At 34.9% G+C, this 16,542-nt stretch overlaps 1 protein-coding gene across 3 annotated transcripts; it reads left to right on the top strand.

Moving 5' to 3' along the window:
* Nucleotides 1–1,451: 1,451 nt before the first annotated feature.
* LOC147290212 (patatin-like protein 6) lies at nucleotides 1,452–8,370 on the top strand. 3 transcript variants are annotated; one of them, XR_015121333.1, is made up of 4 exons: nucleotides 1,452–3,028; nucleotides 4,704–5,004; nucleotides 7,033–7,336; nucleotides 8,112–8,370. XR_015121333.1 is itself a non-coding variant. In XM_086238012.1 (3 exons), exons 1-2 carry the CDS (start codon nucleotides 1,886–1,888, stop codon nucleotides 4,971–4,973), a joined length of 1,413 nt encoding a protein of 470 aa, XP_086094138.1. In that variant the 5' UTR covers nucleotides 1,452–1,885; the 3' UTR covers nucleotides 4,974–5,004; nucleotides 8,112–8,370. The 3 variants fall into 3 exon arrangements, 2 of the variants coding, with proteins under 2 accessions (XP_086094138.1, XP_086094137.1); XM_086238012.1 differs by lacking the exon at nucleotides 7,033–7,336; XM_086238011.1 differs by lacking the exon at nucleotides 8,112–8,370 and having other exon boundaries at nucleotides 7,033–8,099.
* The last annotated feature ends 8,172 nt before the right edge of the window (nucleotides 8,371–16,542 follow it).

The following is a 16,542-nucleotide window of genomic DNA, read 5'->3' as shown; positions in this document are numbered from 1 at the left end:
TGAAAATAAGCATGAGTGAAATGCAGTACACAAAAGCTAAACTGAAGGAAAAAGTTTGTCCAATATATGCTTTTGCTTATAGACAAGGGTTTTTTGTTCTATCTAAAACTTGACAGAATATATAGCAAAATTGCAAATAAAAAAAAAAAGGAAAAGAAAAAATATAAAAAAATAGCTAGAGAAATAAATGTAGCGATTATAAAGAGTGCTTAAATTAAAAAAATGATTGACAAACACCATTAAAGGAGGAAGCGAGAATTATAAGAAATGTTGAATTCTTTATTGTTTTTGTGAAGAAAATGGAGCATGCATTTGAGAGATTTGAGAAATAAATGTAACAACTAATAAAGATCACTACTAATGAAAGGCTCATTTCTTCTTCTCTTTCATTGCCACAACATATGTAGGTATAGATCCACAACGTTTTAATTATTTGATTATGTAATTTCTGACATCCTAAAAACGTTGTAAATAGTTAATTTGGGTTTTGACAAAAATTTTCACAATTCACTGCTGTCAAATAATTTATATAAGTTGTCAAATTTAAAAAATTATTATATATGAACGTAATATCATATAACATGATAACGTAATATTATTAATTTATTTATATTATAACACGTGTATAATTTTAGAATTAATAATTATAAACGTGTTGGATAAATAACACCAAATCATTATTCACGTAATATTACCTCACACAATAGTTTCTCGTCAATTTAGCATAACTGACGGGCCACATGGTCCAGTTGATTATTACTCAGTCAACTCAATTCCTTGTTGTTTTTTAATCTATTGCTATTGGGTAACAAATGTTATCCACTATCCTCTTTACTATAGTATTAATATTTTCGGCCCGATCCATGTTTACCATTTGACAGTTGGAAACAATTCACCTTTCACCTATGAGCCCAACGGCCCCAACCAACCGGCAAAGCCCACTGTTCAAGGCCACGACCCAACGTGGGCCCACAACTGATCACGTAAGACAAATCTACTGGACCCCACCACGAATGCCGTACCTAGTCTGAGTAGGGGTAAATTCGTGATTAAAAGAAAAACAGAAACGGCAGTGAGAGTCGTAGTTGTAGAAGTAGTGCGTCTCCATTCCTTCACCGACGGACGTGGCGCTAAGACGGGGGGCCCCACGCGTAGTAACACGACATAGGGCGCGAAAGAAAAGATGGAAATCTTCTTTTTGGCCCCAATTTGACCGTTGATCACGGACCAACAGCGAGCGCCAACTCTGACCGTTGGATCAACGAGACGGGAAATACGAACGGCCTCAGCCGTCGGTGACCTCTTGGTAACATAAATCAGGTTTTTATGAGCCAAGACGACGTCGTTTGGTGTCGTTTTTCGTTAAGGTGGGTAAGGAGAGAGAGTGATGTTTAAAATAAAAGCTATATAAAAAACAGACATGCTCTGCACAACCTGTGTGTTTGCCTGTTGTGTTGCTCCTCCTCTTCTTCCTCTGCTTCATTGGCTTTTTCTCGGGTTTCGGTGCGGTTTGGTTTTGGTTGAGCTTTTCATGGTTTGTGTATGTCTGTGTGTAACTCTAGCTTCGGCGTGCTCTGTTAAAAGGACAAGCAAAGCGACCCAAAAGCGTTTCATTTTCATTTTCGTTTCAAGGCCTTGAGGGTCCTCTTTAATTTCTCTCTCTCTTTTCCGGGGTGCATGGGCCAGAGTGAGAGTACTGAGTCGTGACTCGTGACTCGTGAGTGAGTGGGTTGTGACAAATTGAAATTCGTTTATTTCATGAATTGGGTAAAATTCCTTTTGTCTAATTGAAACAAGGGGTCCTTGTTATATATGGATATTACGAGAAGCAACTGAGGAGGAGGACCGAGTTTTAATTTTGTCACAAAATAAACATTCACCCGAAATGACTTCCACCAGGTCCGAAATGCAAGAGCCGAGCATCGACACCGATAAGCTGAGCTACGAGATATTCTCCATATTGGAGAGCAAGTTCCTGTTTGGCTACGACGATCAGAAGCTCTGGGTCCCCAAGCAGATCTCTCCGCCGCCCTCCTCCGACCCCAAACCCGATTCCCAGCCCCCCCAACCCGATCAGAACAACGCCGCCGTCTCCGCCATCAAGAACCAGAGGGGCAAAATCTGCATTCTCAGCATCGACGGCGGAGGCATGCGGGGCGTCCTCTCCGGCAAGGCCTTGGCTTACCTCGAGCACGCGCTCAAGCTCAAATCCGGCAATCCCGACGCCAGAATCGCCGATTACTTCGACGTTGCCGCCGGCGCCGGCGTCGGAGGCATCTTCACCGGCATGCTCTTCGCCACCAGGGACCACTCCCGTCCGATGTTCAAAGCCGACGACACGTGGCGCTTTCTCGTCGATAACGGCAAGCGGTTTTACAAGCACCGCTCCTCCGCCGGTTCCGGTGGCGGTTTCCTCCGGAAGTTCATCAGAGGCGGTTCAGGCTCCGGTTCCGGTTCGACCGGCTCGGGCACGACCGGTTTGGAGAAAGCGATGAAAGAGGCTTTCAACGACGGCGACCGGAGCTTGACTCTCAAAGACACGCTGAAGCCGGTTTTAATCCCCTGCTACGACCTGTCCAGTACGGCGCCGTTTCTCTTCTCCCGAGCCGACGCGCTCGAGACCGACAGCTACGACTTCCGGCTCTGGGAGGTGTGCCGCGCCACGTCAGCCGAGCCGGGGGTGTTCGAGCCGGTTCAAATGCGGTCCGTGAACGACCAGACCCGGTGCGTGGCTGTGGACGGCGGCTTAGCCATGAGCAACCCGGCGGCGGCGGCGATCACGCACGTCCTGCACAACAAGCAGGAGTTCCCGTTCGTGCGGGGGGTGGAGGACCTTTTGGTCCTTTCCATTGGGAGCGGGCAGTTTCTAGAAGCCAGCCACGAGTACGAGGAGGTCCGGAAGTGGAAGGCCAAGGAATGGGCTCGGCCCATGGCCCGAATCTCCGGCGACGGGTCGGCAGACCTGGTGGACCAGTCGGTGGCCATGGCGTTCGGCCAGTCCGGGAGCAGTAATTACGTGCGCATTCAGGTAATGTTTCTTGCTAACGCGCGCACTGTGCGCATTTAATTTTTTTTGTTGTGTCATGGAAATTTTTATTTTTGCGTCTGGGTTTTGCCGTTTCTGGTGCATGAGACACTGTTGGCCAGTCTGGTCTGACCAACTTGTGCTTTGTTTCGGATATTTGGATAATTTTTCGTTAATCTGATAGAAAAATACATTGTAAAATTTAAAAGCATACATACACACTAGAATTCAAATGGCTAACGTGCGCCGGAGTTTGGGTTCAAGCAATTAAATGTGGGTGCGTTTTGTAACGTATACTATATGCTGCAAGTGCACAGACCAAGTGAAGCAATTGGGGGACCTCTGTTTTTTTTCCTTCTTTAATTTTTTCAATTAATTTTGGGACCAAGAAATGGATTCTGGTTGGTCCGGCGTAGCTGATTAAGACTTTCTGTCTTCTAGACCCAACTAGCTATATAGCTATATAGCTGCTGTCTAGGCCTAAAGGCTAAAGTTGACGGGGGTTTGTCTGAGAAATCATTGTCTCGGTAAATTGGTTCTTGACTTCTTTAAAATTTTGCTTTGTTTTACAATTTTGGTCCCACTGCATTCTCTTGATCTTCCATTTTTCCTGATTAATTAAAGATTTTCTTTGTGTTTCTTTATGAGCTTGCTGGCTTTAATTCGTTTGGTTCTTGGGGTAGGCTCTTTTTAAGTTTTAATAATGGTTTTGCTTTCCCACACTAGGAAGCATTTCCTTATTCACTATTTAGTCTACTTTCTCTAAACCCATTAGCCTGCCTGTTTGTCCTGCTGTGGAAACCCCCTAACCATTCTTTTGGGGATCCCTGACCCTCCATTGTTGCAGAAAGTACTAAGTTGATACAAATGGCTGGATAGCTAGCTGGGGTAGGGGTGGACCCGTGGTCACAATTTGCTTGCATCTGATTAATAAGAGGGAATATAACTTCCCATTATTAGATTTAGATTTAGATTTAGCCCTTATTATTAAGACTCTACTTATGTAATGTCCAAGTATCAGAACTTAGGTCTCTGATTTTGCATATCTCTGCTTGAGGCTCTTGAATCTTAATATCTATAGAAACAATGTGGGGTTAACCTCTAGCCTGGCTGTGGTGGTTTCTCTTCATTTTGGCAAGTAAAATGGACATTATTCTAATCTATTTCTTCTCCAACTCTTGGATAAAAAGGTTACCATCATTGACCCACAACGTTTTTGTCATATTCTGTTCTCTCTTAGGGTATATTTTATTTCAGAGGTGGTCCTAGATTAGAGCTGCCACCCCAATGATTTCTACTGTTAGGTACATTTTTTTATTAGCAATACATTCAATCAAATTGGATCTTTCCTAATTTGTGCATTGCTTGGTTTTAATATGATCCCATCTAATGACTTATGCATGCCTGTTTATTTTTGTATGGAATATCTTGATCCACACCCACTTATGCATGCCTATTTATTCATGTTTAAATTCTAAGTGGGGCTGATGTTAGGTTGGGCTAGCTTATTCTTTCGCAACACATCTAGGAGCTGATTTTATTTACTGCATGTCTAGTTTCTGAATCAATGTTCAAACAAGCATTAACAAATTAATAAACTATTTGGAAATTGTTATTACTTTTTCTTTAATTATGTGTAATTGAAGGCTCGCATTTTGGCAATTTTGGTATGTGCCAGGCAAATGGGACAAGCTTGGGGAGGTGTGGACCAAATGTAGATACAGACCCAAGCCCCAACAATGTTAAGATGCTGGTGGGACTAGCAGAGGAAATGCTGAAACAGAAGAATGTTGAATCTGTGCTTTTTGGTGGCAAGAGGATTGGTGAGCAGAGCAATTTCGAGAAGCTCGACTGGTTTGCCGGAGAACTGGTGCTGGAGCATCAGAGGAGGAGTTGCAGAATAGCTCCCACTGTTGCCTTCAAGCAAGCTGCTCCTAAAACCACTTAGACAGACTTGCTACCACCAACAAAACCAAAAGGTAATTAAGTACTGCCCTCTCTGTTTATGTTCAAATTAACTTCATTCATATTTATACATATGTCCAAAGATGCCTCATAAATTTGAAGTTAACCTAACATTTTGATGCATGTTCTCGTCACAAAAAAAAAAAATCAACAGTGTTTTCCTTGTGATCATTAAACTATGTTTCAACATTGAAATTCCAACCCATTGGAATTAAAAAGGAATGTCCATCAGTCCATGTCATTGACTATCGGCTAAACATGGCCATGTCCACTTATTTTACGTTTTGTACAATTGATTGTACCATGTTGGACTCATGTATTACATATGACCAATTCTGACTAAACAACTCAAATTTAGGTTAGATCTGATACGATTACCGGTAAGAAGTTTTATAGAAACAATTTTGTAATAGCAGTACTGTTCGAATGGAGAAAGTCATAGATAGATAAAATGTTAATATATTCAGTAATGTTACACTTATCACATTTTTATACCACAAATTAATTAATAATGCCACAAATTAATTAATTTTTATGTCATCATGCTAGCATGGTACAACAAATTAATTAATAATGCCTCATATTAATAAATTCAAATTTTTTGAAATCTGTGCTGGAATGAATCTCGTTATTAGATAATACGGGTCTATTAATAGTAATTACATGTTATTTCATTATTGGTTTATTATATTATCTTAGCGCGATGATGTCCATTGTTTTTTAAGACTTTCTCCTTCAAATACAGTGACTTTAAGTAATTATCATGACACGTAGTCACCAGCAGGGTAATCAACATTTTCAATTTCTTTCTGTGGGTTGGTCTTGTCATTTTCGTCCTTCTTTATACCAACCTATTTGTTGCTCAACCAAAAAAAAAAAACACAAAGAGAGAGGGGTAAAAATAGATGATTGCTCAAACTCAATGCCCCATCTGTCGTCGGCCTACCGACACTGTTTTTTCAATTTTGAATAGATATAAGGACATTTTGGATATTTCAATGATGAAAAATGAAAAGGCATGGAACTTGGAAGGGTGTTGTGGTCATTTGGAGGGGAATCAAATCATTGTGGTCCTAACTCTAAAGGCACTTCTGTAGTACTGAAAAATAAAAGGTTATGCTAGTGATTATATATGGTTTGAATGTAGCAAAGTTCATTGCTGTGCTGCCATGGATGTTGGTCTACAGAATCACACATGCCTATTTGGGTGAACACCATCCAACTAACTAATGTCAAACATCATCTTCTTTACATTATTTAGATGCCTCCTCTGCGTTTTCCTTACCCCTCAAACTTTCTCCTCCTTAGATTTATATATTGCTTCAAATAATCGAGTTTGATTTATGTCACTCACACTCAATATCTGTACACGTAGTGCATTGTGGTCCACTGGTCCATGCATTTTTCAAATATCTAAGGATAATAATTAAGTTTCTTTGCTTAACATAGAGGAAATGTTATTTTATGTGTACAATCATTGGACCATGCAGAGACCTTTTTTAATCAAAATCCTTTAAGAATCGTATGTTAGGTAGAGCATGGCATAAAGATATTGCATACAAGGAGTCTTATGCAGTAACCCAATTGTATGACACTTCAAATAAGTTATTTATAATGAAATGTCGAATTAATGAAAAACTAAGGCACGCGTTTTTTTTTTTTTTTTTTTTTTCAAAAGCAGTTTTGGGTGGTGTCCACTGTCCAGAAGGTGCTGGAGTGCATCCATTCCAATGGATTGGAGTAAAAAATGTTAAAGAGTTGGTAGCCGGATAAAGACTAGCAATTATGTGTCAGTACATTTCCCAACTAACTTTTAACAGACAAGGGGTAAACCAGTGGAAAAGCCAAAATGGAAGGTAGTAATTATTAACATAAAGTGTGAACCTTGGCTCAAAGTTTGAACATCACAGTAATATGGCTTTCTGATTTTAAGCTATCTGTTGTTTCTTTCACTTATCTTCAGCAAGTGAAATGTATTTTTTTACATTTATCTTCAGCAAGTGAAATTAATATAACAGTAAATTTTGTCCCAAACATTGCAGGAGAATATAGAGTCATCAAATGAAGAAAAAAAAAAAAAAAAAGGACAAGGAAAGTAACTGTAACAGCTTTTACTTTTGTAAGTGGAGATGGTAAGAGAATAGGGAGTCAGGGGATTGAGTGAAAAGGACAAGTAGTTTGTAAAAGGGTGGAAGATCTTAGTGGGATTCTTTGCCTGCCAGAGGACATGCATGGTGGTCTCCACTCTACCTTTCTACAATGGCAAGGAAATTAAGTTGGAGAAAAAGCAAAAGAGAGATTAAAAGCTTTTAAGGTCAAACAAACAAGAATCAGATATATATTCAGGTGTGAATCTATTGATTTCAAATTGAGAGTAGTCAGGGTGGGAAAACTGTTTACATAATTCTTCCCATACCCTTTTTCTATTTTATATTTTCCAGTTCTCCCAAATGTTTCCCATTTTCTGTCTTTTCATCCTAGCTAGTCTCGAGAAACTTGAAGGTGGGTGGGTGGTGGTGGGGGGCTACCTTTTGATGAAAACCCAGAATGAAAAACAGCCAAAGCTCTTTGTCCTGTCTTTGGCATTTTTTTTTTCTTCAATATATTTTCTTTTGAATATAGAATATTAGAATATTGTAGTGGTGGAGGAGTTTTTCAGCATGGGTATCTTTTTCAAGCCAACTGAGCATATTTCCTGGGTGGGCCTTCATGGGGGACTAGTTGTTGGGAGGGACTTTCTAGAGGGAGAAAACAAACTAGTGTTTTTGCATGTTGAAGTGTATAAATATAGGAATGGAGGTCCTCTGCTTGAAGTTTTCATGATTGTTTGAAGAAGGAAAATTTCAACTTCTTTTTGTACATGTTTGTAATTTAAGTGGTGGTGCCTATTGGTGGGTGTTACGTATTTATGTGCATGAAATTTGGTTGTTCCCTTGGGCTGTGTTTTACTTTTCTTGCAGCTAGCTTTCATGGGGTTTGCTTTTACTTTGCCCCTTATTGACTAATAGCAAATGATAGGGGTTGGTTGGTTTCAGACTTTTCTCACTTGGCTTTTCCCACCTTTTGATGAAGGAGCTATTTACATGTATATATAATAAGTGGCTTTTATATCTTCATGTAGAAGGGTCAGCGCAGCTGCTGCACAAAACAATCAAACATGCCCTACCTTTAACACAAGAGTGATTTTATTCACACACTCAACAAAATTCATCACCACAGTCAGTTACTCTCCACACCAGGTGATCCTTATACACTAGAGTGGTTTTCAGCTCTTCCTGTAATACAAGAGTGATCATGATCCTAAAATGTGACTGTGAGGGGATTAACTGACGGCTCGCCTTCAATAATATTGTTTCATTCTTGAATATACCATAGTGAAGTTCACACTGCAACTCAAAGCAAAGATTGATCACTTCATAAGTGGAGTTAAATAAAGATATATTCATATGAATTGTTAATTCTTTAGGTACATTTTGGTTGATGGAACTTATGTAGCTTTTAAGTAGTTTTCAGAACTATTGACATATAGTACTATTCAGCTCATCTTCAGTTGAGACCAACTATAGAGGAGGAGTTTCGTTGATCAACGAGAAAATCAAGAGTTATTTTCCAACAAAAAAAAAAAAGGAAAAGTAAAAAGTGAAAAGTTGATAGCTAGCAAATTGTAAGTGGCTTTCACCATCCATTTGATCATGATTCATGACCAAGGAAAACAAAATGCAAGTGGTTGGACTTAATTGAAAAGGAACCTTGTTGCATACATGCCATCGTTAATTATGTGAAATGAGTAATAATGCTTTCACAGTTTCACATTCCATGCCTCCACTAAACGATCTTTTTATAAAAAAAAAAAACTTTTGTGATAAAGTAATGGCTCTAGCTAAATGATCTTTTCATAACATAAAAGTTGTCCACTATTTATAGCATGCCTGGCTAGTATGCTGGGTACATATTCAACACAATTAAAGACACAAAGATTAATGAATAGACCGATATTACTCCACATAAACAGGCTTTTTGAAGATTTAATTAATCAATCATGATGATGACCCAGACCCAGTAGTTTCAATTCACCTGAACCAATAAATAGTTGCTGTATATATGTAGTCACAAAAATATTGTGGGCGCCTCCCCTTTTGCATTTTGAGTAAGATTATTATTCAAAGTGCAAGACTGCAAGCATATACCCTATTAGGCTATTTCCCTTTCCGGCCTATACGTATGAAAAGTGAATCCACTTCCACTCCTTGATAGTTTATCCTTTTCCATGACCTTAAATTTCGCCACTAATTAATATATATGTGTGTGTGTGTATATGATGAAATGATGGGTCAAACCTTTTTCCATTTTTGGCCTTGGCACCCTTTTTTTCATGCCTATTGATGCCTAGATGTTAATGTAGATGCATACACAATTTTTCTCAAGACAGGATGATTGAAGAACGGATGAAGGGGTTTTTTTTTTAATGATTTTTTACTATTTTTTATGGAATATGATTTTCGCACTCATTTTTTCTCCATTTGCACTCCTTATTTTTAAATGTTCGTATATATTTTCCACATATATCCTTTAGCTTTTAATTATAGAATGTCACTTATGCAACATTAAATCGTACGCATTTAATTTTTTAAAATTGTCATAATAATATATCTATTTTTATAACTCTCTTTTTAAAAAGGAAGAAAAACTTATGTAATTCTCTACACTTATGTTCGTCTTCTTGATATATAGTACACCTAGCTCTCTTTTCTTATTAAGCTATCATGTGACATTCTTTTTTTTTTTTTAAATCAAATATGCTACAAATTAGTAGTGGTTGCTATGCAGTGTCAAAATACCCAAAAATGAGGGAGTAGACTAATTGAAAACCCCAATTAATTTCATAACACAAAACCTACCATTAAAAGAAGAAGAAGAAGATACATAAATCATGACCTTCATGAAGAAAATGAAAAAAAAAATATGACAGGCTAAATATTTTCCTAATGAAAATATAGAATGATGATTGAAAACACGTACAAAATTGGTTCACATAAATCATCACCTTCCTGAAGAAAACGAAAAAAAAAATATGACAGACTAAATATTTTCCTAATGAAAGTATAGAATGATGATCGAAAACACGAATACTACTGGTTCACAAATGAAAAAAAAAATGGCTTAGAAGGCAAAGAGATGCAATATGAAGAAGATACAACGAGGGGGAGAGAAAATTACTTATTTTTATTTTTTAAATAATGATGAGAGAATTTAAGAAAAAATAATCATTGCTGAAAGATAATTAAAATAAAATTCAACAGTAATAAAAGGTAGATTTGGAATATTTTAGAGTATATAATTATTGTTTGAGGTTATGTTTTAGCCTTTTAGGTTTTAATACTCGAATAACCCAAAACTAGAAAATTAAAACCTAAAATTTAACTGAGAGACATGTATATATTATTATATATGAAAAACTTCAAAAGAGGGAACCATTTTGATAATAACAAAATGTAGACACGACTTTCAATGTAATCCAATAATTCAAAAAATTCACTTTTTAAGTCTTTAATCAAGCATTGTTATTTTTAAAAAATATCAATTAAATTGAAAATCATTTACTCATCTAGCTATCACAATATAAATAGATGAATATATTGTTTCCTATAAATATTGAATTAATGATTATAATAATTAAATTGTCAAATAATTTTAAATTTTACCATAAGGATAATTTTTAAAAAAATCTAAAATTTAGACGGTTATAATAGTTGAATTATCAATTGCGGATGTCCCAATAATGTAACCCTATTTACTTCTTATCAAAAGGAATGTCTATGGCTAAAGATATATATATATATATATATATATATATATAATACCATGGCTTTTAATTAATTTGGATTAAGAGGAAATTACAGATTTGGTCCACTTATTTTATACCTAGTTCAATTTTGGTCCACGATCTTTTTTAAGTTCTGTTTTGGTCCACTAATTGTTTCATTTGTTCAATAAAGGTCCAGATTTGTGACTTTAAATCTTTTGGGTTGTGTTTTCTTCAATTATAATTGAAGTATAAGTTATATTTCATTATTTCTTAGTCATAAAAACAAATTTGGAGTATTATAATCTAAGAGAATTGAGATTTGGTGAAATTTGAAAAATTGGCAGTTTTAGGTACCCTACTTTAGGGTCAATTATCTTGAGTTTTAGAACTCCAATTTGAATGATCTTTATATGGTTGTAAAGAAGAAATGCATAGCTTTAAAACAAGTATATATTTGCTGAATTTGGGTGAGATTTGATAGGGTAAAAAGCAGGCCAAATTTGAGAAAACAAATCTGGACCTTTATTGAACAAGTGAAACAATTAATGGACCAAAACAGAACTTGAAAAAAATTGTGGACCAAAATTGAACTAGGTATAAAATAACTGGACTAAATCTGTAATTTCCTCTTTGGATTAATTTCAAATCATTCACACGGTGTGGGAGTGTCAAAAGACTCAAAATTCAAAAGGAGCTCAACCACTATGGCTAAAGTAACATATATATGCATGCATGTAGAAAGAAATTGGGTCCTATTTGTATCTATCGGTGGTGTTATGTGGAAATATACCGACCGTTAACCCTATAATAATATAATTAAGAGTAGAAACAAAGAAGAGTTTATATACGAAGATAATTAAATTTCTATCTCTCTCTCTCTCTCAGATGGGAATATGGGTTGCTAATGTAAAGGAAAAAATTTACAAATATGACACATATTTGATGGTTGTTTTATTTCAAGACATTAATTTTGATTCGTGTTAATAATTGTCACATACTTTTATTTTGTGTTAATTAATGATCTTATTTTATCTCAATTTTGGTCCGATATTGGAGCTATCAAAACTGGCAAACTTATACTTGGTTTAAAGTTATGCATCTCATCTTTACAACCATATAAAGATCACTCAAATCGGACATCTACAACTCCAGTTAATTGGCCCAAAAGTAGGGTACCCGAAACTATTCAAACGGATATTTGAAAAAAAAAAGTTAGAAAATCGGATAGTTTTGGGTACCCTACTTTGAGACTGATTATGTAGAGTTGTAGAGATCTGATTTGAGTGATATTTATATGGTTGTAAAGAAGAGATGCATATCTTTAAACCTAGTATAATTTTTCTGAATTTGATGGAGTTTTGATGGGTCCAACGTCGGGCCAAAGTTGAGATAAAAACTGGAAAAAAAAATATGGTTCTTAATTAATACAAAATGAAAGTATATGTCTTTCATTAACACAAAACAAAATTAGTGTTCTGAAATAAAACAACCATCAATATATGTGTCCTGGTTATAAATTTTTTTCTAATGTAAATGTAGCAACATGAACCATGTGTCAAACTTATAGGCAACGGTATGGACCAAATACATAGTTCTTGTTTGAAAGTCATTTCTTAATTAGTTGGGTGCCAAGTCCTTATTCCAAACCAACAAAATACGGGGTATTATCAATTATGCATGCTTGTTTCCTTCTAATTGTCATATTCTTCTTCTCACCAATGTATAATATTATCTTCAAAGTATAAAACTTAGCTGATGACCACATATATACTAATTTATATTAATTAATGGGAATTCTGCTTAATTTAGCTTTCCTTTCATATATATCCAATCAATTATTAGTTAGCTATAGACTCTGACCTCATCCCCTATCCACATCCTAGCTAATTGATGCCATCTATATGTATAATTACTTTAAATAAGAGCACTAGCTATCTTTGCTAGCTAGTTATAGGCTTATAGCTAGCTACACGAATCACAAATCATATATAATTAAATATTAAAAATAGGACGTACATTAATTATGTGGTCGACGCTTTGTTTTGCACAGGGCACACCTAATTTAATAAAAATGATCCTAATTCCCAACCATAACACCTAATTTAGTGATCGATGTGATTAATGAGATGTTATATGCCACTTATATGTGCTGAAGATCGATGGCCATGACATTAATAACTCCATCATTACCAACAACATATAAAATTAAAATGATGATCGAGGACTCGTTTCATGACAACCTAAAACTAGAATTAATACCATTTTGTTCCACATATTATTACACTTGTATTAGTTTGCTTCCTACATTTCTAATTTGAAAAATTAAGGATCATGACTTTTTCAATTTTGCCAATTGAGATTCTCCTGATAATTTACACATTTTTCATCCAAATCTTTGAGGGCAAAATGGTATCTTCTATTTAAATCTTACAATTTTTTCCTCATATATCATTTTTCTCTCCTTCATTTCTCGCAAAATTTTGGTTTATCATTCCCGACATTTAGAATGAAAAATGTGTAAATTAACGAAAGAACTTCAATTGGTAAAATTGAAAAAAGTCAGGATCCTTAATTTTCTAAATTAGAAATCTAGGGAACAAAATGATATTAATCTCAATTAATAATTAAACATGACAATCATGAAATGAATCATGTGTGATATATATATATATATATATATATCTCTTACCATCTTACGATTAAGTTACGTGCCGTAGTTGCTAATTAATTAATTAATGTCGTATATATTTGGCTAATTGGCTGGCTTCATATCGATCATTTAATTATTTGCTCAAACCGAGCATGCATGCAGCATGCATGCCTGGTGCTGCTGTCTACACTTTTAACTAACTTGTGAACAATGAATCAATTTTTCTATTCATACAAATTAAATTAGGTCATATTCTTAAATATATGTGTATATATATATTAAGCAAATTCTGAGAGATTTCTTAAATAAACTTATTTAATAGATTTTTTGTAGAATTCACTTCACATTGTATTTTAATGATTAGAACGGTCTATTGTATTTTTGTCTTTATTGAAGAATTGTCTTTGCAAATAATTAGGTAAATCAAAAATATTTGACCGTTGATTAAATAATCATCATTTTAAGTGTTTATCAAAAATATTTTGTTCGCCTATTTATTTAATCAAAATTAGATATATTAATAGTTTTTTATTTGTCTAAGTTTTTACATAGATAATCTTAAATAGAAACCTACAAAATAGACGGCTCGGATCGTTGAAATATAATATAGAATATGCCTAATAATGAATCCTAAATGAAATTATTTAAAGAATCTTCTAATAAAAGGGGCATGATATATTAAGTTTCTTATATATTGATATATTAATTGCCATGTACCGATCGATCAATCAACAATTGTGACAAACATTGAATCAAAGAGCTGGGCCATGTATATATATATATATATATATCCAAATCATATATTTATAGATTTATATATTAATTGGATGCACATTAGTATGTCAGTGTCGCTAGCTAACAGTAATTTTCCGTTAAAACATATATTCAACAGGACAATTAATCAATCAATTCATTAAAAGGGACTAATATCATATTTATTTTGAAAATTAATAAAAAGCTTGAATATAAATTGGAGATCATAAACCTAATTGTATGTAGGATAACGACTTTTTTTTTCCTTCAAATGAAGGATAACAACATTAATTCGATCAGTCCAAACACGTAACATTGCATAATTAGTTGTTACCTCACATATATATCTATTTTTAGCATTACATATTCAATGGATATTTTTGCATGCGTGGACATTCAGATTCAGAAAGCAACCGACCAAAAAAATATATGGTTAAAAGGGATATTATTAATTGGGTAGAAAAGGACTCTACCCAAAATTGAGGGCCAAAATGAATTTGGATTTGGGTTTTTGGATTTTGTTGTTGTAGAAAGTCTGAGAGCTAAAGCAACACCATCTCTTTCACAAATGTGAAATTGGACACGGCCAAATTAAAAGTAATCTCATTCACATCACATTAATTAGCACTATATATGTATGCCCTCTGTAGTCATCACATTACTATTCATTGTAAAATAAGGATTAGGAATCAAATTAATACTACATATATATATGTATAAACTTTAGGAAGTTCGAATTAGACATGCTAAATTCAATTAAATGGATAACAATCATAATCCATTTTTGATGCATGTAATAAGATTTTGGACTGTCTAAAAAAAAAAAATAGGGGGGCTGAACTATAATTTTAGATCAAAGTACACAATATTTTAATTTAATTGACTCAAAGTCTCAAACTGAGAAATGGGTCGGAACATAGCTCTCAAAGTCTACTCTAATCCCAACCAATGTATTCAAGAAATATAATCTTGTTGTCTAGTCTCAACAATTAAACAATGCCTGAATATAATCCACCACTAAAAGTCTAAAAGTCAATTTTCTGTTTTTAAATCCCTACAAAAAGTTAATAAAATTCTTTATTGTCTGGTTCTATTTGCTCTTCCCTTTTTCTTTTTCTAATATGAACTTGCTTGAAGGTTGAATAATGCCATTGTTTAGTCACCTATCTTACACAATGCCTGGTTGCCCATTTTATGTATGACAAAATTAAAGTTGGTTTGCTTTCGTCCACAATGGATGACCAAACTTTATAAAGGAATCTATCTGCTTTAGCTTTGTTTCCACTATTACCATACAATAGGCTTAGCTTTTGCACATCTCATCCCCTATTCACACATTGCTCCTTTTCACTCAATATTTTGGAGAAAGATTCACACTTCAACTCTCCTGTCCTTTCCCTTGCATAATGGATTAGGATGATTGAAGGGACAACTAGTAGAAAACAAACTTTCATAATGATGATGCTGGTGATAATCTATTTATATATATAGAGGAATGTGCATATTATATCTGGATGTACACCAATTGGAAACTGATAACAAATAATAAATAAAAAAAGGCAACTAGCTTGGGTTTATAGATCAAATCAGGTGGTTAAACAGTCTGTTGGGACATTAAGTGAAATTGACAACAACATGAATCAAATGGGCTTTTTATTATACAGTGGTTGCAACCATGGTTCTGGCATGGAGTTAGAAAAGTTTGAAAAGAATAATAAAGCCATAATAATTGAGCATATAAATAGATGTCATAGTGTTCTTTCACTTTCACTTTCAAATTGGTTGTGACCAATCTTCAGTTAATAGGGTTTTCACTACATGATGGGATTTGACAAGGGCATAGTGCAAACATGGGCAATCAATTGAAACTTTCAGGGGTATCTTAAATTTTCCCAAATGAAAATGATAGATAGCTGGTGATGGTGATGATTCTAAGTGAGAGAATACAAGTGCCTTTTCTTTTACTATTGCTTGAGAATTAAGAGTATGGAAGTATTGACCATAGAACCTAAAACAAATTCGTCCACAAGGTTGTGTTTGTGTAACAAAATATGAGGTCTAGAGAAAAAAAAACAAGCTGCAATCGCAAATTATAAATTGTTTCAACATGAAACCTGAAGCATAATTTGTATATAATAAAGGATGTTCAGGTAACCATCAACTTCTGACCCCAAAAGAAAGGTAACCCGTAACCATCAACAGAGTAGGACCGTTGGAAGTTCCCTCCTCATGCATGACTCCTTCAAATTAAATGACTTTTTAAGACTCATATTTTTTATGGGACTGTCTTGAGAAAAGGAAAAAAAAAGAAAGAGATATGTTCAGTTGCCTTAACTGAGTAAG

This window comes from Dryas octopetala, chromosome 3 (genome assembly GCF_963921425.1).
Source record: "Dryas octopetala chromosome 3, drDryOcto1.1, whole genome shotgun sequence".
Lineage (NCBI taxonomy): Eukaryota > Viridiplantae > Streptophyta > Magnoliopsida > Rosales > Rosaceae > Dryas > Dryas octopetala.
Note: the sequence above shows the minus strand (reverse complement) of the source record. Positions and strands in the feature narration are given on the sequence as shown.